The following is a 23,876-nucleotide window of genomic DNA, read 5'->3' on the forward strand; positions in this document are numbered from 1 at the left end:
CAGAGCTGTAGCCATTGGGACAAGTCCGCTGTCACTCGAGAAAACCTCCAGTAAATGCTTTAATTGTATTTGCAGCTCGGGGACTGTCCCGCCTCCCGAGCGCTCTGATTGGCCGTTTTCAAGAGTTGCTTGAATTCCTCGCTCTCTGATTGGTCGAGAGAGCTTTCTGTTTTGGTCGCCTGCCAGCGGCCCCGTCTGGAAGGGGAGGGGAGGGGAGGGGAGCCGTCGCCGTCTGCCTTGCCTTGCCTTGCCTTCCGCTTCTGGGGCTGGATTGACACACAATGAGGAGCCGAGGCTGGGGAGACGCTCCACAAACGCCGCCGCTGCTGTAAATAAATAAATAAATAAATACAACAATCACTGAGGCCGGGAGAAACATCACCATGGAGAACCAGGTACAGTGGCTTTGTGTCTCCTTCTGGGATCTGAACTTTTTTTTTTTTAAATAATGGTTAAAAAAAATGGCAGCAGCAGCAGCAGGAGAAGCAGGAGCAGGAATGAATCCTCTGTTCTGGTCGCCAGAAGAAAAAAAAAAAGAAAAAAAAACGCTCCTGCTCCTGCTGCTGCTGCTGCTAATGAACTCGTAGTTGTTTGGCTCCGGAGCTATGCTATGCTAAGTGGGCAGCGCTCATACATCGGTATTTACCGCTAGCTAGCTAGCTTCAATGAACCACCACCACCACCACCGCTGCATAGCTAGCTTCAGTGAACCAGGGCTGCTGTAGCTACACAAAGAGATCCACACCGGTGTGTTTGCTTGTTTGTTTGTGTGTTTGTTTATTCTGCAGTGTGCTGTGTGTGGGAGTGTGTGTGTTTGTTTTTATTATTTAAAAAAAAGCACATGCACTCAATTAAAGAGTATAGAAAGAGCGAGGGTTTGTGTATAGCTAATGGCTAATGTTAGCTGTTAGCCGTTGGCTAAGGGGCTAAGGAGCCGCTACAAGGCGCCGGGGAAAAGATTTGTCCTCCCCGGGTTGGAGGGCTGCAGAGGCGGCGTGGTGGTGGTGGTAATGCCGGGGGTGGAGGTGGTGCTGGTGGTGGTGTCTCCATTGCCAGCGGCCCTCTCAAAATCTCAACATTACACTTAATAATAAACCCAGCAAGGGCCACATAACTTATGTAATTAATATGTATACATCTGTATTATTTGCCCCACCACCCCCTCTCCCCACCCCAACAGTTGGTTAATGTTAAGTGCAAGTGATTGTGGAGTAAAAAAAAAAAAAAAATGAAGCATGGTGGAAAAGCTGAGAAATTCACTGTGTGTGTGTGGCAAACGTTGAACTTGAATCTAGTCATGATGACCAACCAACCACCCAACCAACCAACCAACCAACCACTCCTCCTCCACCTCCTCTTCCTGCTCCTGCATTGGGCTGGTCATTTTACATTACACAGCAAAGATCCCTAGATTTATAAAGCATAATTTTAAGGAGAAGCATGTACCACTTTGATGTTGCAAGCTCATGCCTTCACATGTTTTTCTTTCATGTGTACAAATTTGCACACACAAGATTTATGTCTTCGTAAAAAGGCTGCATAATTTGTTTTGCAGAAAACTGAAAAGTGGGTAAACCGAATTACATATCTGCAAGCTGTAAGGGAGATATGGCTTCAGAAAGGGTAACTCTAAATGCCTGAGGTTATTCAGGACTATATTTCAGATGGGTAGGCCACACACACCCATGGAAAGTGGCTCAGCCACTTTCTTGGAACTAGTCCCCATTCAGTGTTGGTCCCTTTGAAGTTTTAACTAGATCTCTGAATGTGCATCCAGAGGAAGTCTTCTGCTGCGAGTTAAAACCTTAGTCAAGTTGTACTTCTGTCATGAATGTTACCTGTGTTGCATGTGAAAGATGTGCGTTAGATCTTATGTTCGATTTCCAGTTTATTGGTACATAAAGCGAAAAATAATGAAGTCTAAGAAAGCAGCCTTGCATTAACCCTAACCTTCATGAATGTAATAATATTAAGTTCTTGTTAAAACAATTTGGGAGAGGTGTTAATTCAGCTTCAGGGTTTATGGCATTGTATTGTATTGCTTTATAGTAGTACTAGGTATTATTTTATGTGATAGTATAAAATGAACTGCCACTAGGTCGTGTTTCATCGGCCCTCACTCATACAAGGTGAAGGCAATACCCTTCATTTCGTACTCCCCACACAGTCATTCACTCACCCCATTTGTAATACTCACCGTTTTCCTCTGGTGCTGCAGATAGGCTATTTTTGACCTCCCTGTGGCTCCGACAGGATTGACTGCTCTCCAATACAAGTAACTCTTTCCTCTCGTTTGATGTCATCCTTCAGATATTTGAGGTTCGGTTTCGATGAAGCATTCAGCCCCGAGCCGACAGATCCATCAAAGCCAAACTGCTTTGCTGTCACAGTTGTAATTGTTTGTTTTGTGTGTGTGTGTGTGTGTGTGTGTGTGTCTTCTTCTGGGGAAACTTTCTGACTTTTCATTTCACCCATTTATTAGCTGGAAGAGATTAACACGGTCATGAGGGGTGTTATTTACATGGCAGCTGGGAGTTCATTGTTTTCATGGGAGCCACTGTGTCTGCCAAAATTTGTATTTCCCCTCAATCAGAGCACTGTGTATGAGAAAGAGAGAGAGAGAGAGGGAGGGCATGCATGCACACATCATGTCAATGTTAGTGGCTTTGTTTGATTTGTTTTTGTATCGTCTGCATTGCCTTTAGTCAAGGATGGATAAATAAATGCTCTGCCACCAGACATGTTGATCGTCTGATACTGGTGAACCTGAATGAACAGGAAACAGAGCCGTTATTTTCTAGATGTGTGTCTGCAGGGTGTCATATATTTTTCAGGCAGTTCGATTAATATCCATCTCTATCAGTGTTGCTCTCAGTCGTCCGTTTTTACACTGAACCTCTCAGGTGTTTGACCACTTGCTTCGTTTTGCAGTTTCACTCAGTTCACTTCAAGTTTCTCTCGTGCTGCAATCAGTCGACAAATAAGCTTCTCAGTTGGAGCTTTGTTTTGTGTTTATATCGTTTTAAATTCAAATCATCTTGGTTATTGCACAAAACAAGACAATAGAAGACAAGACATCACATTAGAAACTTTTGATGTCACATTTCAGTATTTTCTGCCATCAAATAATGAATCAAAAATCGTTAGGATAGCCTTTATTAAACAATTAGTGTTAATTGTAGCCTGAGGTTAGTTATTTGCTTGCGGATTAATCAACAACTAATTTCACAAGTTGTACTTTGTCTGCTAAAAAATGACAAATGTTGCTCTCTTGTTCGCCTTTTTCTGGTAAATTCAATATTTTGTGTGAGAAAAGAAAACACTGATAGATACCACTGATTAATAGGGAAAATAATCATTAACTTGCTGCTGCACTAGTATTTTCCCTAGAGCTGAAACAATTAGTCAATTAATTGATTCTTTGATTTGCTTTTCTCATGCTCATGTTTCCTGCGTGGAAACGACTTGTTTGAGTTTATTGTTCCTGTTATTTTTTTTTTTATTGCAGAATCACTTTTCCTGTTTCTTTTTTTCCTTTTTTGGGGAGGAGAGATGGGGGGGGGGGGGGGCTCAATCATCCAGATTTTTTTCTGTTGTCCTTATCACATTCCTGATTTTTGCAGACGCCTCAGGGGGAGAGGGGTGTTGATGATTGGAGGGGTGGGTTGGTGAGGTGGTGGTGGGCTGCACGGCTGCTCACTGTGGGTGTGGTGGAGTCTGGAGTTTAAGGGCATTACTGCCACAGAATGGCCGGGCAGAGTGCCAGGCAGGGGAGGTGTGTGTGTGTGTCTGTGTGTCTGTGTGAGTGAGTGTGTAAGTGAGCGAGCTGGAGAGTGCCAGACCAGCTCATCTCAATCCTGTCCCCTCTAATCCCCCCACTCAGTCCCAGCTCACGAGCTGCTCAGTGCCGGGGCCAAATCCCCACATTCTTCAGTCCTCCCCTGGACATAAAGTGCCTTTCTGTCCCCTCTCGTCACCCACCCACCCACCCACCCACCCCTCGGTCCTTTTTTCTGCGCTCCATCTCCATAGCCTCTTCACTTGCTATGCCAATCACCACCGCCGCCGCTGCAACCAGCACGGTGTCATTTCATCTGCGTGTCTCGTCGCAGTCATTGTTCTTGGCAGAGCGAGCGAGCGAGGTAGCCCAGCAATGTTGCCCCTCTTCTTCTGGACAAACCTTTTGAGATCTGTCCGACCGGGCGGCCGCCATGGGCCGGCTAATCACTCCCCGTTCCACAGGGAGCGTCCCGACACCAGACCGGCTTTGTGTTGCGTCCAGGGCCAAGTGTCTGTTCGGCCTCCTTTTCCTCTTCACTGTTGAGTCCAGACACTTCAAAATAGAGATTTGGCGGTTTTTTGTTTAAGGTGGAATCAGAAACCAATGAATAATGGGGCCCTTTGGATTAATCGCACCACTGGTTTACACTTGTATGTTTCAGGGCGTTTAGAAAAAAGTTTTGAAGAGCATTGGATTAAAAAGTCTTAAATTTCATGAACACAAAACTTTTTCTTTCTTTTTTTCGCAGTCTGTTTTTTCTCACCAGCTTTAGGCGCTAATATTCACTGAAAGATCCTCAGTGCTGATGTTACAGACATCTGAGCTTAGATTTAGTTATTTTATAATTAGTCAAGTCATAGTTTATCTATAAAGCACATTTACAACAACCTCGGTCGACCAAAGTGCCGAACAGTTGTAAAAATACAATCATAAACACTATATTAATATATTAATCACTCAATTAGTTAATCATTCATCCATCCCTTTTATGCTGCCTGTCCAGCTCCAGGTCTGTTTGTCTAATTATTAATGAATTATTTGTATTCTTAGGATTATGCTGGGAAATAATTGGGAAAACGTGAATTAAATGTAAATGAATTGATTTTTTATTTCACATTGCATTTGATAAATACTTCTAGGTCGTATCCTCTTACTGGGTTTTATCTTTCTTGGGGCAGTATGACTGGGAAATGAGAGTTGAATCATATTTTGTGTTGATTAATTTATTCAACCTCGAAAAAATTAGTCATTTTGCATCCGCAATTGTTATGTAATTTATTTGAATTTCAACTGACTCAGCTGCTCGTATATGTTTTTTTTGTGTGTGTGTGTTATTACCGGTAGTCAGAAAAGAAAATCTACCTCTAGCGTTTTCATTTCGAGAAAGCAAGAAAACCATGTTCAGTTTAAACAGGAGCAGAAAAACTTATGGCATTTATTTGACCTTCTTCTGCTCACCACAAAGTGTTGATAGTGGCAGAAAAATATTTTGCTTCTACACTATCTGAATAAATCTGTTGCTTCTCAAGCTTGCCCTTGAAGTTGATACTTTACCTATTTTTTGCTCGTGTATATGCTCTCACGCCTACAGCCTCCCAAGTATAGCAGTATAAAATATACAGCCTGTGACTCTTTGGTTTCTACTCGTCTGTTTGCAGTGCACGGTGCAGGTGAAGCTGGAGTTGGGCCACAGAGCTCAGCTCAGGAAGAAAGTGACATCAGAAGGTTTCACCCACGACTGGATGGTGTTTGTCCGAGGGCCAGAGACCGGCGACATCCAGCACTTTGTAGAGAAGGTTGTCTTCCGCCTGCACGAGAGCTTCCCTAAACCCAAGAGAGGTGAGACGGGGAGATGATAACGTGTGAACACTCTTTGCTCTTCTTGCAACACATCATGGTACATTTATTAATATAGAGTATTTCATTCACAAAGGGAACTAGAGATCATCACACCGGTCTGAAAGCCTGTCGACATGTTGACCCATGAGTCCTCAGTCATTAGTCATTATCACATTATTACACACGCACGCAGCACTCGTGGGTCAGACGACCACACCCACGTTCAAACTCAGCCTTTTATGAGTCGATTGTCGATGACACATCTTTATAAGTTTTCTCACAGCATTTTGCAAAATAAACGAAAAAAGAAAGAAAAAACACAGACTAATAGAGGAAAGCGTAGGATGAACATGTCATGTGGATGATTGCCAAAGTACAGATAGATAGATAGATAGATAGATAGATAGATAGATAGATAGATAGATAGATAGATAGATAGATAGATACTTACTTACTTGAATAATCCTGTGCAGGAAACTACAAAGTTATGGCAACAGCAACATCTAACATTCATCGCACACAGGCAGTTAATTAATATGCAGTGTGAAAATTGTGGCCAGTATAGATGGAACATATCTATGTGTATTTATATCTAAGCTTTTCCGAAGCTTTGACATGTTTCTTAATGGTAACTTTTATATTAAAATGACAACAGGTACCATTGTTGAAATAATGGCTTCATGTGAAACTGTCTGCAATCAGACTGTTTGTTTTGCGCAGAAATCAAAATACTGAGTTAATGATCAGATATGACAAACAAAAGCACCAAATTATCACATGTGTTACGTTTTAACCAATTCATTTTGGAATTTACACATGAAGACTCATAATAGTGGCTGATTTAATTATTTGTTTATTAATTAATCCCATAATCAATGCAGCTTTAGAGGATCAAAGGTGTGTAAAGTCATGTAATGAAAAGTTTGTATCAGTGTGATGTTCATCACCTTCGTGTTAGTGCATTGTAAAGTTTGACAGGGCCACAGTCGTCAGATAATGTCTCATTTTGCAAGAGACATTAGAGTGTTTTAGTTTCTTGGAATTAATTTAGTTAATTAAATGATGAGCGTTTCAAGGTCGTCCGCGAAGGGAGCTCGTCGAATCCCTAAAAGAAGCTCTGCCTCTGCACAAATCTGCCTTTTCATTTAAGGCCATCAGGAACGGAGCAGGCTCCCTGCTGCTTTGAAAACATGAGTAGATTTCCATATTTCCTCCTGTGACGCCAAACAAAGGATTTGAAGAAATCAGTCTTGTCAACATTAATTTGATACCAACTCAGTATCTCAGAATATTTATGTGTAATGCTGCTTAATGTTGGGCCCAATGGTTGAACATTGATTTTATTCTCGAGTGTATTGTATTCAGTGTTTGCCGTCATTTTAACTTTTATAATTTGTTACGTTAGTGTTACAGCAGTTTTTGTCTACATGCACAGTAAATGCAGATTGTTATGTTATGTTAAACTTTACTACGGACTCGGGTAATAGTAAAATAATACAACAACAATACACACAATACATAATAATAATAAGAGATGGTGAAAGATAAAAGTTCATATTCTTCATCGTTAATTATATCTATGAGATTATGGTTTCTTTTGTTTTTTTTACATGGTCCTGACAGAATCGATGAACTAAACCGGTCGATCATTATTTCAGTTTGCAGCTCTATTTTTAAGAGCGATCAGAGTGTGAGAACAGTGTAATGATTGATTATTGCCATTGGCACGTCTTTGTCTGTCTCCAGTATGCAAGGAGCCTCCGTACAAAGTGGAGGAGTCGGGCTACGCAGGCTTCCTCATGCCTATTGAGGTTTACTTCAAAAACAAGGTAAGATACATTTGGACACAAATACTTTAACTGTGGGCTGCTGACATGTTTATTATTGATCATGTATTGATAAAAAACAAGTAGGTTGTATGATATATATGACAGCAAGAGCAGGACGTCTCCAGCACGTCTTTGTTGCTAATTTGTTGTCCATTCAAACTTTAAACTCCACTGAATCTTTTAAAAAGTTTCAACAGGCTTTTAGTTAGGGGTGGGTTTCTATTATGACAGCTTGTTTTTGCTTTCATGCTTTTATGTTCTTATGTACCTGTTTTTAACTCTGTGTCTTTGTTTTATACTATGTATTCTGCTCTTTTCTGATTTTACTGTGAAGCACTTTGTGAACCCCTTCTGCAAAAAGGTGCTATAGAAACAAAGTTTACTTACTTACGTAATGTTATTATGCAGTCTGCTAATGAAAACAAACAGACATGTAACATTGTGTAGTTATTTACTTATCAATAAGAAGAAAAGTCAGAGCTCTTTGTGAAGCCAGACCAGTGTTGGCTCCGCAGTCAGGCTGAGAGAGAAACAGGGACTTTGATTTATCTGCTAAAAGCGGTCTGCACGGATGACAGCGACAGAGAAATGGTCAGTTAAGACATTGACTGTAAAAACTTGGATGTTTTTTGACGACGATCCACCGGCCAACCACAGTCAGAGCCTGTAACATTTTGCTCATCTTGGCCATCTTAGCTTAAAAAAAAAACGTGGCTTCTTCTTCTCTTTGGAGGAAATCCTGTGTAGCTGCTTTCTCGTAAGAAGCATGCACCAAAGATATATTTTTACAAACTAGCTTTTTTAATTCCTCAGTGTCTAGTAAATTAATTTAGATGATTCCCGTGCAAATTATTCTCCCACGTATGGTTTTTTGACCATCTTTTCTGTGAACTGTGAAAAATGAAAACTTTAAATCTAAACAGCTCCTGAACTATACATCTTACAGAGACAACTAACCCCATTTTCTTTTTAACTTTGGCGTGAGGAATTGATAGAGATGAAGATTGCCATAATGAAATCATGTATGATACATAAAAACTCAAATAAACACAAAAGAAAGGGGGAAAAATGGCAAAACCATTTTATATTTTTACTTGACTGTGCCGTCCTCAGTGTGGACGGTCACTGTTTCCTTATGAACGTGCAGAGGCCATTGGTTTAACACAGAGGTGCTCATGAACAAGTACATGCACTAACATGGATACACAGCCAGACCAGAAACCAAAGCAGAGAAACCTGATTACAACACGCAGACAGAGAGTGTGACTTCCTCTCTTTGCAGATTTCATCATTCACACTCACTCTGCTCATATCTTTTATATATGTAACCTTTTAAATAAGTGGAACTAATGTTGAGCGTAACTCATCGACTGCAGTTTGAAGTTAAAGGACATATTGAAGCCTCATTTGGGTGAGATAAATGTTACAGGGAGAATAAAGTATTCACTGCGCTGCTCAGTAATTTAACTCATTGTGCCAGACTTTATATATTAACCACTACACAAAATAGTCTGAAATAGACATTCCCCAGGATCCAGGAGGACTTTCCTGCAGGAATCAACCCATGTAAACCAGTTTAATCCTGTAATTTGATAAAGAAAACCGAGTCTCCCTTTTACTTGATGTGTTTGAAATCAGGTTACCAGGAATAATCCGATTGCTTGAGTACGTATCAGGGGCAGCGATGGTTGAGGCGCTTTGATGGGAGCAATATTTTTGGTGAATGGTTTCTCATTGGGACAGATGCATGTCCACTGAGTATGTTCGATTATGTTAGTGAAACATTTCTTGGGTGTGGGGGGACATTTCCCCCTTCAAGTGAAACAATTAAAACATGCACACCCCATTATACTGGCACCATTAAGTCTGTCAGCCATTGAAATGAATCATGAAAGAAAAAAAAAAAACACTTTACCCTCACTTCAAGATAAAGACAACACTTAAGAGTTATTGTGCACATTAGTGGACTATTGTCTCCTGCTAGTCTTCATCATATTAAAACGCTACGTCCTCCTTTTGTGTGCAATTAACTTGTGCACAGTGGACAAATCTGTCAAGAAGATCAAGACAATACTCCAAGGGAAGCATGAGGGGTGTACGTGTGCAGCCATTAATCCACATTTAGAAGAAGATATTTCGTTTTATAAAGTCTCTGAAGAGTATTTTGATACCTTTTCCTCGGCTGTAGTATAATCGTCCCCTCCCTCCTACAACAACTGCAGCTCATGTCAGGAATGTAAGTTGCGTCTTATCAGTGTGTCTTTCCTATTGACCGAGGTGAGAGTTCATGTGTTCAGCTTTTATCTATTGTTGTGTCATGTGTGGGTTATTGAAAAGGAGATTGTATGGCTGAATGGACAGGAATGTTAAAATGACACGCGATAAACTTAATTTTGTTGATGTTTTTGCAGGAGGAGCCAAAAAAGGTGTGTTTCAACTACGACCTGTTCCTTAACTTGGAGGGAAACCCTCCGGTCAACCACCTACGCTGTGAGAAGCTCACCTTCAACAACCCCACCAAAGAATTCAGGAGAAAGCTGATCAAAGCTGGAGGGGTGAGGCCACATAACACACCATCTGGTTGACTCAACTCATTGCTGAGTAACTAACTAACTAACAAATAGTCCATTTGAGACGATAAATCATCAATAGTGTCCTAATTCTGGGTATTACACTAAACTATATGGAAATATAAATTCATTTTCCTCAAAATATACCAGACCTGTCTCTTCACCAGTTCCAATCTAAACATTATCCTAAACGTGCGGTGTCTGCACATCTTAAGATCTGAAACACTGAATTTATGAGCTATAAAACGTAATTAATGTCTTATATTTCATTTACAAAAGTCTCACATGTTGTCTCTTGCCTGCTCTGGGGCTAGAGTACCATCTTAATTTAATCTCCTCTCTCAGTCTTTTCTCTAAATTATGTCCTAATTGTAAAAGTATCTGATCGGTTGATCCTTAAATAATTGAAAGTTTTTGATTTTCTGTATTGTTAAGAGTTGCCAATATACTTCATGTGCCCTGTTAAGCCTCATTTGGTACAAATTCTGAATCATATGTATGTATTTGTGTCATGAAGCCCTACAATGTGTTTTCAGTCTATTTTTTGTAATTGTCTCAGTTCAAATCGTCAGGAATATTTCCCATCCGTGGTTTCATCTCCTCTTAGTTTATTCTCACCTATTATAGCCTGTATAGGAACGCCATCTGTTGCACTACCTCCAGTTCCTGTGTAGGAGGGATTGCACAGATTGAAATGTGTTTTTTATTATTTTTATTTGTGCAGCTTGGTAATAACTCTTCAAACAGGGCAGAGCTAACCCTCTTCTTGATGCAAAGTTTATCCTTTGCTACATATATTTATCTGTTGCTTCCTACTGGTAGAATCTGCAGCAGATACAATAACCTTTGGAGTACATTAATTTTAATGAATCACATCCACTCTTGAAGTAATACTCATAAAAAGAAGTAGATTTCATTTTACAACATTCAGATTTTATCCTAGAGAGAAACTGGTCATAAATTAATGGATTTTAGTTGACAATTGACCCCAAGGTACTTCATTGATTTCAATTATTGGCCAAGTCCGTTTTATTTCTCTGATTGCTCGATCTGGTCCGTTATGAAAAAGTAGGAACCCCTTGAAAAAATCACAGCCCTGCTTCTACCTGTTTCTCAGTTTTATGACACAGTCTATGGGAGAAATAAGATTGCCTTTATTGTCATTGCATCACAGTAATATACAACGAAAATTATTACGAGTGCTTCTCGTGTAAGGCGCTTATGAAAATAAAACATTTAGATACTGCAGCAGCCGTTCACACACACATATGCAGGCATTATGTACATGTTAATACATGGTTTTAAAAGAAAAAAGTATGTAAAAGAGTCAAACTCTTGGGAACGGAGGCGCCCAAAATTCACACAGTCCTCCTGTGCACTAAATGGAAATGTACTGTTTATATTAACACCAATACTGTGTTAACTGCCGTCTCTTTGTTTCCAGGTGTTGGTGGTCCCAGAGGGAGCTGAAGCCGTGTCCAGACCCAGTCCGGATTACCCGATGCTCCCCACCATCCCCCTCTCTGCCTTTTCAGACCCCAAGAAGACCAAGACCTCTCATGTGTCAAAGGTTCGTTATCTTAACTAAACATAAAATGATCCTGGCTGCCATAACCTGTCTCAATCATCTTATTGGTGAGAATATTTAACCAGCAAGTCACAACTTTATTGATTATTCCAGTCATTTTTTCTTTTTTAATTAACATTTAGATTTAAAAATAAATAAATACAGGGGTGTAAATGTCTTAATAAACATTGTATATCCTGAACCAAATCATTAAAATCAGTCTACAGTCAGAGTTGGCTCACTCAAGCTTCTAATCATTACCAGCTGTTTTCTTGAGCATCTGTATGCATGTATGCAGAATTACTCACCCTGCTTATCTGCCAGGAGAGGGGACATATCAGGAGAAAACAGGAAACTGATCCCCAGCTTACATTTTCCAGTGTTGCCACTGTTGTTATTATATCATCCATTCCTAAGCCAGAACAGTCGTCTTTGTGCGTGACTCAAATGAAATGGCGCTGGTTGTTTTATTCACGTGGACGTCCGACAGGCAGTTTTGTTTTGAGACGCAGTTTGATTTAGGGTAAGTAACAAAACTTTTAAGACAGATTGGTGCCTGGCCTCAGGTTGGACTGATGGGAAACTGTAAACTAGATTTCATCCTTCTTCTCTTTTTTTATTACAAAGGAAGACGTGTTTCTTGAATCGATCTTATTACTGCGACAGCCCGTGGGTGTTTTGCTGAGCTCCTGCTAGAGGCAGGTAGATAGAGGACTTGGTTTCATCCTGATGTGTCCATCTAGTGACAGAAAAAGTAAATGAGTGCTTCCTGTGAAGACTCGGTCACACACATGGCTGCTTTCTCCATGTCTCTGAATTTGATAAAGTCTCTCTCTCATGTGCATATTGAGTTTAATGCATCCGTTTGAAAAACCTGTTAAACTGTTTACTGATACGTGGGAGGACAGTGTGGAAACATCATCCTATCATCCCCTCCCTCCCTCCGGTCTCGCTGTGCCAGATACAAGCCTCTGATAACAGCCGCTCCTGTGCCTCGTCGGGGTTTGTTTACACATTTACCTCCGTTTTTAAACCGCAAATTTAAGTTTGCTTTTTGCTCTCAGGCCAAAGATTCAAATGACTACAGAGGTTCAACCAGTTTAGTCCGTCGGGCCACTTCCTCAGTAGTCGGTCCAGACCGGGCCGGCAATTGGCAGCAGGATGAGTGTGTACATAGGTGTAGTGTGTCTTTGTCACTGCTGAAGTGGTGTGGGATGAAATGTCTTTTTATGATCAGCAGCAGTGTGTGTGTAGTGTGGTGCTGGAGACGCCTAGTATAGCCAGAATGTGATTGTGTTACATCAGTGTAAGATACAGCCTGATAACTTAACAGATGTGTAGTGGAAATGGTCTGACCCATAATTACTGACCCTATTAATGTTTAATAATATAATAATGACTATAATATATAATAATGACTGAGTACAGTGGCTCAGAACATCAATATGTTGATTTGATTGATTGATTTAGTATTTATTCAGTCACAACAACTGTCAACACTTCAAACATTGTCAACAAGGTCGTGACTGAAAGGGCACAGAAGGAAACATAATGTTTATATTTATTTATCCCTCTCCTACATAGCAAATTGAGCAAATTAAGCTACTTTTCAGCATTTTTACAATATAGGAAAAACAAACAAACATAAAAAGCGAAACTAAACCGGAAAAAAAGACCACGACCAACAAAGTTAACAGTAATTAAATACAGGAGTAGAAAATTAATCATTAAATAACAGAGAGAAAGAAAAAAGAGAGAGTGGGGAAAAAAACATTTACAAAATCATTAACATTTGTAACCTTCAAAAATTGCCCTACATACCTTTTTTTACCGAAATTCATACCGAAAATGAACTGAACATGTTCATATAGTTGACATTTTTAGCCACACTGAGCAGCGCGGACATTCATTCACATTCCCCAGAGGAATAACGCCGATGACTTTGATCCCAGTGACTCTTCTTCTAGTGACACCATGAGGTTTTGAGTGAAATGTCTGCACAATAATCAGATTATTGCCACGTAGAGTGTGATACAGACATTCATGTTTTTTTTTTTACCTGTCAGGAGGATGAATTATTATAACTTCCTTGATCCTTCTCTTTTCATCTTAGGTCACCATCAGGTCAAAATGTCAGATCTGTAACACTTCACAGACGCCTGCAAAATTAATGACAATCCCAGTGGGAATGTCATGTGTTTCGTGCTTATCAGCAAATGTCAGTTTGCTATAAACATGCTAAAAGATAAATAAGTGTTACACACAATATAACTGATAATGGAGCATGTAAGCATGTTTTAACTGTAAATGTGCTGCATTTTATGTTCCGCTTTTCTTCTAGTATTAATGATCCATCAATGCTGCTTGTGTTCATAAACCAGAGCTGTCAGAACGAACTTCGCTATTCGAACAGAATTCAAATTATTATAAAATGAGAATATTCAAAGGTGGAAAATGACGTTCATTGCCCTATTATTCAGCTGGGGCGGTGCATCTACGTGTTCCCACACTACACACACACCTTCTTTATTTTTAAGCTTTTTTTTATCGATCGATCCACGGACCACTTGCGTGTGTGGAAGTTTTGAGTTGAGTTGGTAAAACTTAAGTGTGTTGCAAATATTACATAACAGATTTGGTTGGAATGCCCTTTAGTGGACGCGGGACGTAATAATAAGCTGGTATAGGTGTGTATACAATGAGATAAAAGAAAAAACGTTAGAAAATTTGAATATTTAAAATAAGAAGCATTAGAAATTTGAATCTGATTTGGGGGGAAGATTGACAGTCCTATCATATACACATTCATGCAGCATCTGTTCACCTGTCACAGCGGTCTGGTATTAACATTTAGAGAGAAAGAAAGAAATAAAGGTTTAGGTTCATGTTTTTCTCTTTACAGCTTTTAATTTTTTACCTAATTTGAGAAAGTGATGCAGTTTGAAGTTCACACCAACTAAATGATTATATTACAGGGTTGACTGGCAAGGCCTGATTTAGGAACGATGTCTTTGAACTCCTTGGCGAAGTCCTGGAGCAGCTCGGCCCGTTTCCGTTTTATGGGGCGTTGAGTCTGGCGTCTGAGGAGTAAAGTGTCACTGACAGTTGTTGTTGTTGTTTTTCTCTCTGCAGGAACCCAGCAAAGAAGGAAGTGGTGGCAGCAGCAAAGGACCCAAACCACACAAGCTGACCAAGGAACATCGCGAACGGCCCCGAAAAGACTCTGAGAGCAAAACCACGTCGAAAGGAGACAACGACAGAGACGGAAGCAGCAAGAGCGGCCGCGATCCTTCCTCTTCCTCATCCTCGTCTTCGAAAAAGCCGCCAGAGATCAAAGTGAAAGATGAGGTGAAGGTCCTGCCCAAGGCGGCGTTCAAGGAGCCTAAACTCACCCTGAAGGAGTCGAAGATGGAGGGCATGTCCCCAAAAGGAGGGGGGGCTGGGAGCGGAGGGGGCGGTGGGGGAGGAGGGGGAGGAGGGGGAGGGGGAGGGGGAGGAGGAGGAGGTGGCGGAGGAGGAGGAGGAGGAGGAGGAGGGGGAGGAGGCGGGGGAGGGGGAGGGGGAGGAGGTCCTGCAGAGTCCAAAGCTCCAGGGAAACGGCCCTCCACCGTGGAGTCTCCCAAACCCAGCGCCAAGAAGCAGAAGAAGGCCAGCAGCTCCGAGGGGCCGAAGGGGCCGGCGAGCGGCGGCGCCGGCGCCGGCGGCTTCACGGGGACTTCCCCTCGCGTCTCCTCGTCTTCCGCAGCGAGCCAGCCCTACGCCGAGAAGAAGCCCCCCAAGGAGAAAGGTCGCTGGGCCAGTAAAAGTAAAAATGACACGCAGGAGCTGAAGGAGCCGAAGAAACCGCCAGAGTCGGAGGAGTCGAATTCAGAAGACGAAGCATCGTCGAAGTCAGAGGTAATAATAATAATAATAATAATAATAATAGTAATACATTTTATTTATAGGCGCCTTTCTGGACACTCAAGGACACCGTGCATTGGTTAAAAACAACACAACACAAACAATAAGAACAATTGGGAGTAAACAAAATGATGATGATGGGAAAAAAAAAATCTGGTTAAAATTAGACAGAAAACCAAGAGCCAGAGATCCATGTTGTTTAAAAGTGTCATCTTTGATAGTTACATTTCATTTAGTGGTGCAAATAATTATTCTCATTAGCAGCTCATTTTCTTTTTTTTTGTCATTTACTTTTTATTGGTTTTTGATTTTGCAACAATCAACATGAAGACCTATAGACGAGTACAAAAGTATCAAGGGGAAAGTAAAAGCGTACATAAGGAGACTGGTAAACACCTCCAGTCGTGAAAGTGAGAAAAAAAAAAAAAAAAAAGTAAATACATAAAAGTATTCTCATAGTCCAATCTGAGATTACCTGAAATCCGGTTTTATGGTAGAGACATCCATTTTTGCCAATTATCAATAAATACCTCTTTTTGTGTTCTTAGATTAAAAGTAATTCTTTCCATTACAAAGATGCTGTACACAATATCAATCATCAGCTCATTTTCATATATTTGTTTCCTTACCACACAAGACAAAGGAAAGAAAATCCCAGTTTAATTCCAGGTGTTGGCCCTTTTTTATGTGACACTCGCTCCAGAGGTCAATAACACCTCGACCTTGAACTCAACGCCGACGAAGCTCATCAGTCTTTTTTTTTCTTATCTCACCAACCTTCTGTCCGTCTCCTTCCTCTCTCCTTGACTGGTCATTTGCTTCTCGTCCTTCTCGTCTCGCAGCAGTCGGCGCCTTCCAGTCCCTCCAACTCCAGCTCCAGTTCTGACTCCAGTTCAGACTCGGACTTCGAGCCGGGACAGAAACCAGGGCAAGGTACAGTCAGCCCGCACTCAGATCCGTTCAATGGAGAAGAATATTTAAATTGTTATGTTATCGAATTTAATGACACCTGACAATTAAAGGACAATTCCGGGCAAATTCAACCTGGGGCTGTAGTTTCTTAATATTTTAGGTCTAAAAGAATTAATATAAAGATTTTCTTTTTAATGTCTCCTGTTGTGCAGTAGCTCTGTCTGTCCTCACATCGCCACAGTAGCATATAATGGGAGCGGACGGATCTTACGCTGTTTAGGCTGTTTACATCCCACAAAACAGCAATTTTTTTCCCCATAGACAACGTCAGATGGATATTCAAACATACACTGAGGGGTTTGTTTACTTCAAGAAAGCCGACATGTTTGTGAATGGAGCTGTAATACAAAGTCTCGCGTGAGAGTCAAGTTGACGGCTTAGTATGTTTATAGGCGGAGTAAGTAAACAATACCCAGACTTACTATTACTGCTACGTTATTCCTATACAAACGGGAGCTTCAGACGACCTGTGAACATACTGAGCCGTCACGTTGACTCTCGCACGAGGCTTTGCGTGACTTTGTAGGTATATGTTTGAATCTGACGCTGTCTGAAAAAATAAAAATACAGGTTTTGTGGGATGTAAATACCAAACAGCCTAAGATTCGTCTGCTGCCATTATACGCTGCTGTGGCGAAGCGGTGACAGACAGAACTACTGCATAACAGGATCAATAAAAAAAAAAAATCTTAAGATTCATTCTTTTATCAATCAATCAATCAAAATAAACTTTAATGTCCCCGGAGGGAAAATTGTCATGGACAATCAATGCTGTACATCCTGCATACAGATTATAAAACCATACACCATATCACATACTCACACACACAAGTTCCTGGTTAACACAAGTAATAAATAATTATAGTAAAAAATAATTATTGGACTTTCTCCTATAGCCTATTGCATCTTGCCTCTCAGTATTGCACAGTCTCTGGGTATAAATCTAAATTGCACCTTTGTATGTGTGGACTCCACCATCAGCATCAATTTAAAGGTGCCGAAGGATTAGTGTATATCTATTTAAAAAAAAAAAAAAACCTAAGATAAAAGACCTAAAATATTACGAAACTACAGTAAAGCCCCAGGTTGAATTTGCCTGGAATTGTCCTTTAAGACCTGTATGCTGTGAGAAAAAGCTGTCACTGCTGCAAGGAGGATGACATAAAGATTTGTGTAGAAAAGAGAAGAAGGGTATTTGTTCCCCTTCTCTGTGTGTGACGGAGACTTAATCAGCTTGGGTTGAGATTTCCCAGATCAATATTGATCGTGTGTGTGATTCTGCCTCAGGGCCCCTACGATCCATGGTGGAGGAAATCCAGTCGGAAGAGTCGGACGATGACGACAGCAGCTCAGAGGAGGAGACCCCCATCAAGACCAACCCCCCCAACCGCGACTCTCGGTCAGTTCTCCCCTTTAAGACCCTTTTGAGACTGAGGGGATTATGGGGCTGTTGTCAGGCAGAAGCTGTGATCTAAGTTTAGAAAGAAATCGTATCATTGTCACCCACCGGCTCATTTAGACCTTGTTAACCAAAGACTGCACATAAAAAACATCAGAAATCAATTGCTTTTGCCCGTTTTCACAGATCAGTTATTAAAGCAGAAGTAAGTGATATATTTGTGTTAATATAAGTCTTAAATAGTTATATCTTCCGACAGCAATCACTTACATAGAGTGTTTGGACCGAAACACGGATCTGTCAGTCCCTCTGCTCTGAGCCGAAGAGAAAACATTTATCGTATCCTGCAGTTTTTATCCAATGAGGAGAGAGAACGGCATGCAGGGCTGTGTGTGCAGCCAAGGAACGCCGTGAATGTGGTGACGTAGGGACGAGGACTGTTATGGTGCGTTCAGGGCAACTCGTAACTCGTGTTTTTCCGACCTGTGAAGTTGTACCGGTTCGATCTGGTACGAGTTCACGGGTCGGAAGTTACGAGTGGCCGTTATAGTGACTTTCACAGGTAAAACAGGTCGGAGGGGCACGAGTGGGTTGCCTGGAACGCTACAAAGTCGTAAGTTGTGACTTGAAGCTGTAATTTACGGTTTCAAAAGCCTGCCTGGAACGCAGCATTAGCCAAAACGACCGGATCGCTTACTTCTGCTTTAAGAATCAGATTATTTTCTTTCTTTTGGACACAAGTGTTATAGTCAAAGCTTATTGTTTCGCTGCGTTTCCATACAAGAGAGCATATGGGTGGTTGTAGCTAACATCCTGATTCTATAAGAGAAGATGAACTGGTGCATGTTTCCATCCACTATTGTTATTTACTGTTGTTCTGTCGGAGGCGCTCATCTCCAGTTGGAGCCATTAAACCCCTGTGGAAGAGGAGGGCGCTGTGAGAGAGCGCCAGTCAGGCGGAGAAAAGAAACAATGCGAAAACCATGATGGAAATATGACATGTTGATTTCGTGCACCGATGTGAGGAATGTTACAGTCCGTACCAACGCACACAGATGTGCCGTTTCATCTGCAGCCATTTTTATTCGCTTCTTGGACTTTTAAATTACATGTTTTATGTTTTGCCCTGATTTATTTTCCCTGGTTTGTTTTCATTGCTTTCATTTTTTTGGTCATGTTTCAACTTCTTATTTTGAATTTTTTAACGTTTTCCACTCAGGTTTTTGTTTTGGACACACATTGAAATAGGCACACACAAAAAAAAAACAGCTGGATGAAAACAAACCATCTGCTTTCATGTGTGTGTGTGTGTTTTTATTTTTTATTAATAGTAAATCGTTTCACTGCAAGTCATCTGACGTTCATCTGACATACTTCCAAACTGATATCATTAAGATTTCATGCAGCAAATGTGTCAGATTGCAGGCGCCTTAATTCTTCTCCGCCAACCTCAGAAGTTCTTGAACGTCAAATAATCTGAGTATAATATTGCAGAGTTGTTGTTTTATGAGACCGCTGGCGCTGCGTTCCCTGCAAGATTTATGCAAATGAAGCCCACAACTCAAAAGGATTAAAAATCAAATAAATCTCATACATAAATCTCAGACACATCAGGGCTCCAGACTAACTTTTTTTTTTTACCAGGAGCACAGTGGCCCCTTAACTTTAAAATTTTAGGAGCGCAAACAGAAAATTTAGGGGAAACATCGTAAATCAACTTGCAAAGCAAATGTTCACATTTCCTTTTCTTTCATGATCCTCACAAACATTAGCCCGACACCTGTAATGACAGATACCAGATCCTTTGAGTTGCTCCTTCCATGTTTCACCAGTGTCAAAACAAAACAAAAAAACAGCAAATTTTGTTGGTTGCGCATGTGCAAGTCGATGAAAACTACAACTACAATGCTGAGCCGGTGTGACAATGTGTTTCTGTCCGTCAGTCTGTGTGTGATTGACCTCTGAGTCCGACCTTGCCCTTGTCCCCCTCTCAGACTCAGCCTGGACAGTGAGAGTGACAGCAGTGACGGCTCGCACCGCCCCAGTCGAGACCCCGCCCCGCCCCCACAGAAACACAGCTCGTCTAATAACAAAGTGAGTCACACACAGACCTCTCATTTTACTGCCTATTTTCATTGACATATCGACGGCGGCTGGAGTAGTTTGACTAGAAAATGAGCGTTTAAACCCACACATGTAACATTTACTGTCTTGAGTCAGAGTGGGACCTACTGTTTACAATTCTGGTTTTACTTGTCTATAATAGTATTACTGTGTTAGTGTTTCTTCATGCTGTATGTAATATGAATTCTTCAGCTGTCAATACGATCTTAGGATTTTCCTGAAGCATTATATGGTCTAATAACGAGGGGAAATTTGTTCCATGTGTTTGAGAGAGCCATTTCTGAGTAATGCTGTCAAAACAAAACGCTCCAACTCTTTTTGTTTAGACAGAAAGGACTCATTTAAGGATTTTTAATAGATGATATATTTTTAATGGATATTTTTTAATGTTCCCTCCCTGTGCAAAATAGCCTGAAACCATTTGGCACGCAGACGTGGAAACCGCAGCGTTTCAGCCCTGCACCAGGCTTCCACTTACATTTCAGCTCCATTCACTGTCACTGGTGTCCCAGATAGTCTCATGGTCTCACACCGCTGCCTCTGTCTCTTTTCTTTGTATCCTCTCTTTCTCTCTATATACGTCTCTCCCCTCCTCTCCCTCCCTCCCCTTTACCTCTGTTCGTTGTCTCCGTCTGATCTCTGCTCTGCAGGTGTCGGGGAGAAAGAGTCCAGATTCCTCGTTTCGGTCGGAGAAGGTGTTGAAGAAGGGATACGACAAGGTAGGAAGGGTAAATCAAACTTTTTTATGTTTTTAACTCTCGCACCAACACGCACACAGGCAGCGTTTTGTCATCGTTCAAGGAGAACATTAATGAGTCCAAGATGCGGTAATGGACAGTGAACTGATCCAAATGTGCAGACGAGACTGCGACCCGTCATCCCTTTGAAAAGAAATCCCCTCTTCCCTCTCAGTTACGAGATGATTTAAGTGGTGATAAAGCGAAACTCTGGTAAACTGATCCCGTTTCTTTCTTTCACATTAAAACATATGCTGGGTGTAATGGATTTTATTGAGCCGCTAAATTACACAGTGACAAAAGGCAAAGAAAGGGGTCGACTTTAGGGTGTAGTTTTAAAAGCAAGAACGTTTAAAAGTTAAACCTCCACTAGGATTTCCTGGTGCTGCATTTTATTTGCAAATTGCAAATGTAAAGTTTATCTTTTCACTTTCAGATATTCCCTGCAGCACTTGGAACAGACCAGTTCATATACAGTACAAGGAAAAAAAACCTTTAGGCAAAGTACACTTAACACATTTGCACAGTAATGTATATATGCTCTTTGGAAATGGGGACGTTTGAAAACCTTCTGCAGAGTTTCCCTTTGGAAAAATTTGGTTAGCTGAGACGCTGAGTGCTGCCCACATCGACTCCGGATTTTTAACCAAAAGGGCTGATGATCGTCTCTGCTTTTCCCAGCTTCCTCGTCACATTGGGACGCACTGCTGGGACTAATCACTGCGAGGCAAACACACCATGTAATCAATCAATCACTCCGCCGTCTGCCGAGCTGAATCGGACAAATCCTGATGCACCACATCTCATTATCGCCGTACTTAGGCAGATGAGTCATTCAATACAGCTCCTCAGTGCGTCACTCTTCCGCGGGTCGTTTTCCTTAGAGCTTAATTAGCCTTAAATTATATCTCACAAGAATTGTATTTCATAACTATGTCTGACATTAAAGCAGAGGATCTTTGATTAGACCAGGTGAGCCACAGCAGGAAACCCGATCTTTAAAAGGCCGTTATACGCCATGAAACGAGCTTGAAGGAGGCTCAAACGACAAAAGGCCAAGTGGCAATTTATTATTCAATCACCCAGATCATTTCAGCCTAATAATTAGAAATCAATCATTTTTTTTCTGCACTGAATCTTGACAAACGTCGCCTCCTCCTCCTCTTTTCTGCTCTTTAACACCATGCCGAGTGTGTTCGTGCTTCCTGTCTAACTTCCTACCTGATCCCAGCAGGCCTATACGGAAGAACTGGTGGACCTCCATCGCAGACTGATGGCGTTAAGAGAGCGCAACGTCCTACAGCAGGTGTGTGTTCACGTCTCCCTTTTTGTTTTAATGACCCATTGTGTCGTATTGAATGGTAACTAGGGATGTCACGATTACGTGTTTTCACAATTAATGGCGGTAATAAAACCGTCACTTTGCAAAAGAGATCATGTCGGAACCAAACAGGCAGATCAGCGCAACACGCAGGGATCGAAAACAAAGTTACACAACAACCGCATGTGTAACTTTGTTTTCGTTCCGTGCGAGTTGCAGAACAGAGACAACGTGCCCGAATGGTAAAACAGCTCGCCAGTCTGTAAAACATGCACGAAAAAGTAGCAAACGTAACACTGAATTGGTAGGAATTTGAATGTTTGCGTGTCATTTGTAAAAAGAAATTTAAAAAAGATTAAAATAAACTTAAACATTTGTTGTAGATGACAATTAATGACTTGAATATTTCAAACATTTCCCCAGGAGGATTAATAATTGGTTAATAGATACTTCAAATATTTTGTGTATATAATAAATAATGTAATTATGATTTGGCTATATATATATTTGATCTTCCACATTCATAGTGTTATGAAATTGATTAATGCATAATAATATTGATAATCGTCATACCGTGATTATTTCCCTGACGATAATTGTACCAAGAAAATCTATAATCGTGACATCCCTAATGGTAACTGGCATTTCTGTTCACAACAAGTACCTTTAACTTTATTAATGACACCACAGAAGTTGAGTGTGAGTGATAAAAGACGATAAGTGACCTTCCTTCTTCTCTCTCTCTCCGTCCGTCAGATTGTCAACCTGATCGAGGAGACGGGCCACTTCAACGTGACCAACACCACCTTTGACTTTGACCTCTTTTCACTGGACGAGTCCACTGTCCGCAAACTACAGAGCTACCTGGAGGCGACGGCCACGTGACAGGAAGTGGAAAGCGGCGTGGTGTGCGACGCGGGGAACGTCTGCAGCGACGAACACGGCGGTGGCGGTGGCAGCGGCGTAGGTAGATTTTGTCACTGCTCCTCCTCCTCCTCCTCCTCCTCCTCTGTAAGGAGGCAGGGGGGCGACTGGGCCGCCGCGTCCCGTCGGCAGCAGCTGTTTCTCGCAGCCCTGACTGAACCATCGAACAACTACCACACAAACAGAAACACATGAACGAACAAACAAACAAACAAACAAACACAAGCACACATGAAGACACACCACCTTCACGTGACGCTGGGGAGGGAGGAGGAGGAGGAGGAGGAGGATGGGGAGGTGTGGAGGGAGGGAGGGAGCACCGGGGTAGCTGATCTCTGTCTACAGTCAGGATTTTCACTACACATCTCTTTTTTTGTTTGAGTCTGTGCAGAGCTGTGGAATGCACCTCCCACCCCCCAAACCCCCTTCACCCCCCCTCACCCCCTTCACCCTCCTGCAATCATATTGCTCCTGCCTTTGCAAACCCAATACTTCCCCTCCTCCCCCTCCCTCCCTCTCCTCCTCCTCCTCCTCCTCCTTCACACGCACACTCCTCCTCCTTTCTCGGCAGAACACTCCAGTTCCCTTCCCCCTGCTGTCAGCTGGAGCTCATTTCTCTCCCGACATACTCTTCTTGAGTCGTGTGTGTGCGTGCGTGCGTGCGCGTGCGTGTGTGTGCGACTGCTGAGGTTTAAGAGGAGATGTTGTCTTTGTGGTTACTGACTTCTCTTTGTTCGTGAAGCTCGAGCATTAACAATAACAGCAGCAGCAGCAGCCGCCGTTTTCCCTCCTTGGCCTAAACTCATACATGCCAAACAAATATATACATCCAGGTAACACTTTAGTTTAATCCCCCCGCCCGACCACCTACAGTTTGCATTTAGAGGCACTATGTTAGCAGTAAATGAAT

General features: G+C 41.6%; 1 protein-coding gene across 4 annotated transcripts; it reads left to right on the plus strand.

Moving 5' to 3' along the window:
• The first annotated feature begins 256 nt into the window (after positions 1–256).
• mllt1a (MLLT1 super elongation complex subunit a) lies at positions 257–23,541 on the plus strand. Of its 4 annotated transcripts, none has more exons than XM_083969970.1 (12): positions 257–395; positions 5,440–5,620; positions 7,367–7,449; positions 9,861–10,004; positions 11,464–11,589; positions 14,719–15,483; positions 16,332–16,422; positions 17,749–17,860; positions 19,855–19,954; positions 20,635–20,712; positions 21,953–22,027; positions 22,799–23,541. In XM_083969970.1, the coding sequence occupies exons 1-12, from the start codon at positions 384–386 to the stop codon at positions 22,925–22,927; spliced, it is 1,896 nt and encodes a 631-aa protein (XP_083826096.1). In that variant the 5' UTR covers positions 257–383; the 3' UTR covers positions 22,928–23,541. The 4 variants fall into 4 exon arrangements, with proteins under 4 accessions (XP_083826096.1, XP_083826097.1, XP_083826098.1 ...); XM_083969971.1 differs by having other exon boundaries at positions 21,956–22,027; XM_083969972.1 differs by having other exon boundaries at positions 20,635–20,703.
• Positions 23,542–23,876: the final 335 nt, after the last annotated feature.

Source organism: Trachurus trachurus (assembly GCF_905171665.1).
Source record: "Trachurus trachurus genome assembly, chromosome: 4".
Classification (NCBI taxonomy): Eukaryota; Metazoa; Chordata; class Actinopteri; order Carangiformes; family Carangidae; genus Trachurus; species Trachurus trachurus.